At 39.3% G+C, this 10,237-nt stretch overlaps 1 protein-coding gene across 1 annotated transcript in view; it reads right to left on the bottom strand.

Annotated features, from left to right (window-relative positions):
* ubn1 (ubinuclein 1) overlaps nucleotides 1–5,249 on the bottom strand; it is a 6,674-nt gene extending 1,425 nt beyond the window's left edge. Inside the window, exons 1-9 of the mRNA XM_016249539.1 lie at nucleotides 4,870–5,249; nucleotides 3,608–3,917; nucleotides 3,036–3,137; nucleotides 2,730–2,828; nucleotides 2,488–2,628; nucleotides 1,899–1,996; nucleotides 1,336–1,759; nucleotides 1,184–1,254; nucleotides 946–1,075 (exon numbers count right to left, since the gene is read on the bottom strand). Of these exons, the coding sequence (XP_016105025.1) occupies nucleotides 946–1,075; nucleotides 1,184–1,254; nucleotides 1,336–1,759; nucleotides 1,899–1,996; nucleotides 2,488–2,628; nucleotides 2,730–2,828; nucleotides 3,036–3,137; nucleotides 3,608–3,847 (1,305 nt within the window). The 5' untranslated portion in view covers nucleotides 3,848–3,917; nucleotides 4,870–5,249. The remainder of the gene's footprint in view (nucleotides 1–945; nucleotides 1,076–1,183; nucleotides 1,255–1,335; nucleotides 1,760–1,898; nucleotides 1,997–2,487; nucleotides 2,629–2,729; nucleotides 2,829–3,035; nucleotides 3,138–3,607; nucleotides 3,918–4,869) is intronic.
* Nucleotides 5,250–10,237: the final 4,988 nt, after the last annotated feature.

Raw genomic sequence — 10,237 nt, 5'->3', positions numbered from 1 at the left:
TTTACATTTACATTTAGTCATTTAGCAGATGCTTTTATCCAAAGCGACTTACAAATGAGGACAATAAAGGAGTCAAAACTAACAAAAGAGCAACAATATATAAGTGCAAATGACAAGTCTCGGTCAGCCTAACACAGTACATGTAGCAAGGTGTATATATATATTATACTCACATATACACACACACACAAAGAAAAACAACTAGATAGAATAGAAAAAATAGAAAGCTAGTGTTTGTTTGTTTGTTGTTGTGTTTTTTTTTTTTAAATAAAAAAAGATAAATATAGATAAAGTAGAATTAAAATAGAATAGAAAGTGCTAGAGTTAGAGGGTCAAATAAAGGTGGAACAGATGTGTTTTTAGACGTTTCTTGAAGATGGTTAAGGACTCAGCATATATATATACGGGTGTGTGTAAATACACACATTTTTAATTAATCCTGTGATGCAAAGCTTTTTTTCAGCATCATTGCTTTTTTTCAGTGTCACATGATCCTTCAGAATTTTAATAAGCCGATTTGCTGCTTGAGAAACATTTCTTATTATTATCGATGTTGAAAATAGCTTAATATTTTTGTAGAAATGTGAGGTTTTTTTCAAGATTCTTTGATGAATAGAACGTTCAAGAGAACAACATTTATATGAAATAGAAATCTCTTGTATTTTTTTGAACTTTTGCACTGTCACGATTCAGTGCATCTTGCTAACTAAAAGTATTAATTTCTTTAAAAAAAAGTTATTGACCTCAAAATATATATATATATTAAAATATTTAAAAAATCTATTTTAATTAATTTAGATTAATTATGATCAAAGTTAAAGATTTTGGAATAAACTGCACTGATGGATCATGTAAAATAAGACCAGGAACAAGAAAGGAATTAAGAAAGTAAGTACAGTCATGTCACTATGCTGAAGGGTCATGCAGTTTTGTACGTTCACAGACCTGCTGTAGACTGTGGAGTTTTTTGGCTCTTTTAACCAGAGTGCCTTTGCCGCAGGACAGCTGTGATGCCAAGTATGAGAAGATTCTGGAGCGCACTTTCCCACTAAGCTGGTAAGAGTTCACCTCCACACTGAACATAGAAAAAGAGAGAATCAATACAAGATAGTACATTGGCTTAAAATACAAAGTATGCTTTGCAAAATGTTACCTGTTATATAATAAATGTAATGTAACTTACTCTAGTAGAACACTGTTGAGTTCTGAAGACAAAATCTCCATCTTGTTTTGTCCTTCAATTTCCTTAACAGCCTAAAGAACAAAATAAGTAATGCATGAGAATAAATTGCATATTCCTGCAAACTACTCTAAAGTTGCAAGAGCAAATAATACCTGGGAAAGTTCCTTAATAAGTTGCTCTAATGTAGGTGGCAGGCCATCGGGAAGTAATGAAGTGGGTTTCTCAGTGACGGACACTACCAGAGCCTCTCCGTTGTCTTCCAGGCTTGGAGAGCAGACGTTCTGCGGCTCCCCTAAGAGTCTATCTAAGTCAAAGTCTTGCTCTGCTGCTTTGACCGCCTGAAGGAGGTCATCTGCACTGGCAGAACCAATGAGTGTGAGAAGAGGGTCAGCTGATATGGGCGGTTCTTGAACCTCAGCTTGCACGGTGCCATTGAGAGCATGCCAATCTCTCTCTCTAGCGTTGAACATCTGCAGCTGCTGAAGCTTTTCCTTGTGGAACTTCTTCAGCATCTTATCGATACTTAGCGGCTTCTTGTTTTTCTTCTTCTTTGCAGATGATTTGTCTGGCGGGGTGCTGAGAAGAAGGAGAAAGCAAACAATGAAGGCATTTAAGAAAGAATCAATGAAAACTACGATTATTTCTAAAGGGTGTTGTGAAAAATTTACGTTTTCTTAAGAGTAGTAAACATTGTAATCTATCCAGCAGCAAAAACCTTTTTCTGGCTTCCTCCTCTTCCTTCCTAGTAAGCATGTCTTCCTCTTTCTTTTTCTTCCCAATCTTCTTGTCTTTTCCTTGCTTAAGCTTTCGTTTCTGAGAAAGGAATCAGACCAAATAAGATATAATAATGTATGAAAGTGAAAAAAGTGAAAGTGACATGACATGTGGCCAAGTATGGTGACCCATACTCAGAATTAGTGCTCTGCATTTAACCCATCCAAAGTGCACACACACAGCAGTGAACACACACCCGGAGCAGTGAGCAGCCATTTATGCTGCGGCGCCCGGGGAGCAGTTGGGGGTTCGGTGCCTTGCTCAAGGGCACCTCAGTCATGGTATTGAAGGTGGGAGAGCGCTATACATTCACTCCCCCCACCAACAATCCCTGCCGGTATGAGACTCGAACCCACAACCTTCGGGTTACGAGTCCGACTCTCTAACCATTAGGCCACGACTTCCCCAATTTGTTCATTGGTGACAAATGAACGCGTTCATGTCTTAAACAATCTTTTGCATACAGCTGAAAAAAAAACAAATCAGTACACAACAAACTGGCACTGCCATTTTTGCAAGAAAGGACACACCTTAGATTTAAAACCGCTGTCCTCACAATCATTCTCGTTCTCCTCTCCTTCATCAAAGGCTTGGCGGAACTGCAGAGTTCCAGAGTTGATGTAGAAGCCTCCGTATCTGGTGGTGAGACAAGCTGGGACAAGCTCATCATACTGCGGCATGCAGAGATAAAGAAGACTTGAGCAAAACATTCATGTGTTCTATAAAGGGAATAATTTTATATAGGTGGTGTTATCATCTGGCCTGAACTTACAGCCTCAGAGTTGTCAATGAATGAATCAGATTCATCGTAACCAAAGCCCATATCCACCAGATCCTGTAACCGGTCTTTTTTTCTTTTGCCAGCTCCACCCTAAACAAGAAAATGGTGGATATTAATGTATAGCTTTAAACTTGATTAAAATGTGTATTTCTAAATTTGACATATATGCTTAATCCTATTGAATCACACCATATGCACATACAAGTGCAGTGAGCTTTGAAATGTACTTCGTTTCCGCTCTCCACAGCACTAACACGATGAAGCTAGAAATATAATCTTGGCAGAGTTCATACTCACGTATTTTGCGTCAAACATTTTTGCAAGCGCCTCCAGTTCATCTCTCTCCTTGTCCTCCACCACTTCATCTAATGTTTGTGGTTTCTTTTTCTCAGCAGTTTCCTTAAAATGAGAAAACGAGACTGATTTCCCTAAATCCACCAGAACTGGTTTAATCCTCAAGGACTTGTCAGGCAAATTGACTAAAAACTTGAAAAAGCTATTAAAAAGCAATTTAACTGAATACTGGTAAAATACACATATCAGTTGCTGAATTCACAGTTAGATAACGATATATAGGCCTATATATTAAAAATGTAATTTAATTCTAAATGTAAACAACAAGGTAGATGCTTACTTTGACACCACTGCTAACACTTCTGGATCAAAAGAAATTTTCCAAGTAAGTATTTAACTTGTGACTATTTCCCCACAAAATTTTAAAATGTTTTGATTGAAAATGATTAAATACAAACTCAGAGCATTTATATCTTGCAGTATTTTTGTTCTTGCATAATCGCAAACAGTTTTGAAATGTTGCTTTCCATAACAAGTGAAATTCAGAAAATACATCAGTGTCAATGCTTGTTTACTTTTGCGCGGATCAAATCCGGGTAGCTAAACTCCGGGCAGCGTTGTTCATTCGACTCGAAGAGATTTAATTCCACTCTTGTTGCAGGATGCGGAGGTGGTGGCGATCCAGCCTCTGGCGCCGGTGCAGGTGCAGGTAAACCCTGGTTGACAGGCTGGTCGCTGGCATTGGGGACGGTGGGAAGAGGAAAGCGTGCATTGCTTGAGAGTGCGGTGAAATGAATTCTTCTTAGAGCAGCCATTGCTCAGACCGACAGCAACACTCCACGAATCTTCCCGAACAGGTGCGCGTTTGGTTGATTAATTATGAACCTGTGAAGCCAATTGAAGCAAGTGTTACTTTCCGTCCTTAAAAGGGACGTGAGCGCACGCGGCGTTTACCCCATGCTCCTGGAGGCCAGCACTAGACAAATTGCACGTTTCAACTGACAAAACCTTTTCAGGTCTGGAGTAACGACGAAGGGAAGTAAATAACGTTTTAGTTGCCGTTAGGTCTATGTTTTGTAGAATAGGCTATTTTTCTTTTTTAGGCGACGCAAAACATCAATAACGTGTTTTGAAAACGAAACTTGACCAAACGCACCTTGGATTTTGTAATGATTCAAAAACATAGTGAAAATACAAAAACAAACAACCACTTTACACTACATTTGTCGGTTTTTATTTTATTTATTAAAAAAAAATTATAATGTGCCAACATCAACTACCAAGAATGTAACATACGTCATAAATTGTTTAAAACGGAAGAAAGCCACTTTTGTGTTTTGTTTTGTTTTTTACCTCACGAGAAACTATCAACCGCTTCTACAAATTAAATCGCATATGAAAGTAGGCTAGATGTTAGCCCGCAATACAGGTACGAAATCTTTAAAAAACCGCTCGTATTACTAATATGTTTTTTGGTAAGTATAACTTTAAAACTTGTGACCTATTATTCTATACTTCTCCCCCTGTTTATTTGGTAAACTCTTTACTTTGAAAGCTGTAGGCCTGTGGCAAAGCATTTCATAACGACGTACTATATAATACCAGATTAAATGTGATGTTGAGGGTTTTTTTAAACGCAACTGCGGCGTAGTGGAAATATACGTTATACCCTTAGCACAAAATATTTACGACTTAATACATTTTAGAGCGTAGTTATGCTTGCTGGGGCGCTAACGGGTAGCTATATCCGTGTGTTTTACAAAAGGTCTTCTGGAACCGGTTTGGGAAACTACTGATAGGCACTGCATCTGTAGAAAAAGCTAGAAATAAAACATACCACGGATGTTTATCCATGTCATGTAATGGTGACTCGTTGATGTGCTGTCTTGTGTGGCATGTTCTGATGAAGTCTCCAACATCCAGTCTCTTCGAAGGCGTTCGTTTCATTCTATCTCCGCGGCCCTCGGTGAATCGCGCAGCCGTTCTCACGCCGATAGTCGAATACTCTCCATAAAGCATTCGCTTGAGTTATCATGGCAATGGAGAATTGTCGTTTTCAGAATGCAAAGCGCAAATAGGAGACCAATATGGATTGGTCGATGGTTCACCTTGGCGATCACAAGCCTTTGTGTTCGATGTAGTATTGACGATCAGTTATATTATATTATAATATAAAACATTTTTACTAGAGACATTTCATCACTGATATGGACACCCACAACTATTTCCAAAATCACCGTTCACTGCTCTCATTGGACGGACCACTGCCTAGTCAGTCTAGTCGTCATCATCCTGCGCCTGAATTTTTCATTAGGAAAGGAACATTATTGTACTGTTACATTAATCATGTTGTCTCACGTTTTTACTGTTAAACTGATGTATACTAACAGGCGAGTTTGGAGAACAATAGCATAGTAATAGACTGTTACGGCTGAGTTTATGAAATCCTCCTTTTCTCAATTGCCATTTCTCCATTATAAATCTCGTAACCAACACGGCATCATGTAATGCTCTTAACCTAACATTTAAGCCTAATTGTACGCTACTTGTATTTATATAATGGCTGCAGTGCTATCGTGCATAAGCAACACAGTGGCGCTGTCCATGGTACTGAATGGATATTAAAGGGGTCATATGATGTGATTTCAAGTTTTCCTTTCTCTTTGGAGTGTTACAAGCTGATTGTGCATAGATAAGATCCCTGAAGTTGCAAAGACTAAAGTCTCGAAACCAAAGAGATATTCTTTATCAAAGTTAAGACTCTGCCACGCCCCCCTAAAACGGCTGGTTCTAACACGCCCCCACATATCTACCTCACTATGTGGAAATATTTGCATAATGCGCCCAAATGTGCACGCAAAGAAAGAAGGCGTGGTTTCAGTAACCGCAGTTAGTGTTGATGCAGCATGTCAGGGAGACACTGTGTGTTTCTAGGCGAAAGCAAAAGCACTTTATTTGGCCTTCCAGAAGTAGATGCATTTAGGAATCTTTAAGATGACTTACAACAGAACAGCAATGCATTTTATGGATGACCGTTTCGTGAACCTAGGAGAGGAGGTAATTCTGACTTTGCTATGACAATCTGGCGCTTCTGAATCAGTGACTAAGTATGTTTTGTTCCTAGTTTAAGTATTTGCTATTGACTGTTCAAATGTGGAGTTTTGCGCATCGTGTGTGTGTGTGTGTGTGTGTAAGAGAGAGAGAGAGAGACAGCGTGGAGTCAGCTGTATTAACCGCAGCTTGTGTACTGCATCATTACTGTGTCTGTTCCCCTTTCGGGCTTGAACTGATGGTAAAACTAATGACATTAGTTACTGTCTTTACATTTATTTTGAAAGATGAAGCTCGTGATTATGGTAAGGGGCGTTACATTTCCGACGAGTGCTTGCGGTGTTCGGCCAATCACAATGCACTGGGTCAGCTGGCCAATCAGAGCAGACTGCGCTTGTCAGAAGGAGGGACTTTGTAGAAAACGAAGCGTTCGAGAAAGGCGGGGCATAGAGGACCTACAATAATGTACAGTATTTGAAAAATAATGTGTTTTTTGAACATTAAAGCATGTCAACATATTCTGTTACACCAAATACACAAAATAATGATCTTTAAAAAAGCATCATATGACCCCTTTAACAGTTTATGTAGGCCACTGAAGTTAAGATATTCACCACTAAATACTTACAGATAAGACTGCTAAGTACATGCACTGCAATATAAACTGTATTTATGTGTAGTGTTTGAAGTGGTTATGGTCTTAAGATGCTGTTTCACTCAAAGAGAAGTAGCTGTCTCTCTATCTTTAAATATTCTAATTTTACGATTTGAAGAATATGAAACGAATTGTTGAATAAAGTCGATCTTTTTTTTAATCTTTTGCGCACAAAGTATACTCGTAGCTTCGTATAATTGCGGATGAACCACTGATGTCACATGGATTATTTTACAGATCTCCTTGCTACGTTTCTGGACTTGAGAACATTTCAGTTGCGTTGTTGTCTATGCAGGGTCAGACAAGCTCTCAGATTCCATCAAAAATATCTTAATTTGTGTTCCGAAAGATGAACGAAGGTCTTACGGGTTTGAAACGACATGAGGGTGAGTAATTAATGACAGAATTTTCATTTTTGGGTGAACTAACCCTTTAATTAAGAAAACGCTTTTAGTTTCAAGCCTCTGCTGTTTGGTTGTGAAGGTGACCAGTAGATGGCAGCAGATTTCTTAAAACCGAATGGAATTGGTTGTTCAACTGCTAATTTGGGCTGTGGGTGTCAGAATACATACAGATAAAGTCTGTGAAAATGACTTGATCATTACCAGGTAAAATTGAGTACTTTTAAATGGTTGTAATTGTTATTTTTTTTAGGATAATTCAAAAACAGTGACTTTTAAAGATAAACTGACATATTGACAGGTTCTGAATTCCAAATAATAAAGATCATCTGAACCTGAGGTCATGCTTTGCAACAGCTAATGACAGAAATGTGTGGAGACACTTCCTGCATCTTAATAAGGATTTCTGTGGAAGTGTTTTGCTTAATGCAATAGTGCAATAGATCTCAATTCTGGTCCAGGACTGCATATTTTGCACTTCTCAAACCCTTTTTGTTGAGGGGAGAAACTTTTGTTGTTGTTGCACACCTAATATACTATGATATGAATGATAGACAAGATCGGTTTAAAGCGTCAAGTCTTTTCACGCAGATTGAACATGCATCAGGAAACACTGGCAATAAAGGCAGGCCATTTTATTGACTTTATAACATTGTTGTTCTGTCTGCTTTTCGTTTCCTCCAGTGGAGATTTCTAAGCCTTCTCTTTAGCTACATTAAGATTCACCTCACCTTCTTCTCTACGGGCGCTCACCGTGGAACGAGCCTCTTATGAATCGAATTTGACAGTCACAAAGGCGTCATAATTGCAGTCTTGTCTCATTCCATTCCATGTTAACATATCACAAACTTATTCAAACGTAATTCGGGACGCATATGCTTTCGCTATCTCTCTCTCTCTCTAGCAATTATAAATGAATTTCACGGTGTAGGCTTTTAATGCTAATAAGATCCCCCTCCCTGCTGGCTTGCGAACGAACAGGCCAGTCTCTCTGACAAACAGGGCGCGAAAACCCGTGGTGTGCGAGAGAGACATGAATGGCCTCAGAGAGAGACAGGGAGAGAGAGAGAGGACACAGGATCAGATTGCATCTCTTTTGTTTAACCAGACTCCTGTTTCAATGAGCTAATGGAGTGGAAGAGATTGGCGCCCCGTGGCTTGAGAAGGCCGACAGAAGCGCCGAATTAAAAAAGGTGTCAATAAATGTGTGAAAGACAATGAGCTAAAATACACACGCTTTATAGGGAGGACAAAGAGGGACAGATGGAAAGTGAGGAGGGGGTTCCGACCAGTGACAGGACCCCTCAGCGTTTCATCAGAGCGCAGAGAGAGTTACAATATTGTCCCGGGATGATTTAAGGCGCTCTGGGACTCAGGTCCCCATAGTGAATAATTTAGTCCTTTTATTAACTTGAGCAAACATGAGCTGTTTTTAATTAACCAGTTAGATCGGAGCACGACGGCCAAATGCATCCACCAGTGGGTGGTTCAAGAAAAAGCTTAATGTAAAACAAGTTTGACTTTCGGAAAAGAATTTGCTTCAACAAGTTTTGGGCAAGATACTTAGTCCCACAGCTGCTAATTGTGTTCTTATGCCACGTTTTAGCAAGATAAATGTGTGCCATATTATCATATGGTATCATTGCTATAAAGTCTATCAACGATATCATCATAATTTACTGTATAGGCCGATCTAAAGTTTAGGGAGGATGACTCGGATCAACTCTAGGAAGCGCTGTGACTACCATGAGAGTCCTCTGCAAGTATAGCCTAATTAAGCAAAAATGTATGTAGGCCCTATGTATTTAATTGATAGGCTGATCTAATTATTCTGTCGCACAATTTACGCCTCCTTTAATTTGCTTAACTGTGTACAACCTCACTGAGAACCATCTTTTTGTACTGAGCAAACTTTGTTGGAGAACAAATTATTGAAAAATAAAGTTTTTTGTACAATATTTATATAAAGTTTACTGAAAATATGCTTTTGCCCAGCGAGGCTGAGCGAGATTTGGTACACTAAAAAAAAGATTTTTAGAAAGAAAAAATCGTTCTTCTTCAACATTTCACGTTTAATTAAATGTTACCTGCCGTTTCTTTGTGATTATTTGTGAAATTTACTGGCAACTTTTCCCACTGTAGCCTATATATTATAAAGTTTGGGCATAATAAATCTTTAAAAAGTTTAGGTCTGAGAACCTCTTGTAATGAGCTGATGCTATGATATAAATAAGGTGTCTTAAATAAGGAAGAACCTCAAATGTTCAGTTCTGGGGTAGGCTACTCGTGGATTAGAAGACTTCTGGACGACAAGGGGAGGCCAACGAAGGCAATTCATTAAGCAGCAGAGTTAACCTGCCTCGCCTTAATTAAAACATCTTCGCTAGTTTACAGTGTGGATACTGGGGCGTCTCTGGGGTTTTGGGTTTCCTGCGCGCAGCAGATGGTCGCGCCGGCCGAAAATAATAGCTGACGCTCCTCCTCCCATGCAACCGTGAGCCCGCGAGCCACCGGGGGATTAGAGCAACGTGGATAACAAAGACATATTAACTATTCAGGGCCCTCACGAAAGACCGCGGTCAGTGCTCATCAAGACCCTGATTGATATCCAGGCGATGACACGAGTCACGTGACATGTAGGAGATTTGTTTATTTAGAGAGCGCGAGAGATGGGTGATCCCGAGTTGTCTAAGATCTGTTTGGAATAGTCTACATCGTTATGTCTCCCAGCAATTATTGTCACCATCAATAAGCCTTACTGACACATTAAAACATTTTAAAGGGGTGATGCTTTTTTAAAGATAATTATTTGGTGTAACAGAATATGTTGACATGCTTTAATGTTCAAAAACACATTATTTTTCAAAAACTGTACATTATTGTAGGTCCTCTATGCCCCGCCTCTCTCAAACGCTTCGTTTCTACAAAGTCCCTCCTTCTGACAAGCGCAGTCTGCTCTGATTGGCCAGCTGACCCAGTGCATTGTGATTGGCCGAACACCGCAAGCACTCGTCGGAAATGTAACGCCCCTTACCATAATCTCGAGCTTCATCTTTCAAAATAAATGTAAAGACAGAGCCCGAAAGGGGAACAGAGTC

Source organism: Sinocyclocheilus grahami, unplaced genomic scaffold (assembly GCF_001515645.1).
Source record: "Sinocyclocheilus grahami isolate Dianchi unplaced genomic scaffold, SAMN03320097.WGS_v1.1 scaffold25.1, whole genome shotgun sequence".
In the NCBI taxonomy this organism is placed as follows: domain Eukaryota; kingdom Metazoa; phylum Chordata; class Actinopteri; order Cypriniformes; family Cyprinidae; genus Sinocyclocheilus; species Sinocyclocheilus grahami.
Note: the sequence above shows the minus strand (reverse complement) of the source record. Positions and strands in the feature narration are given on the sequence as shown.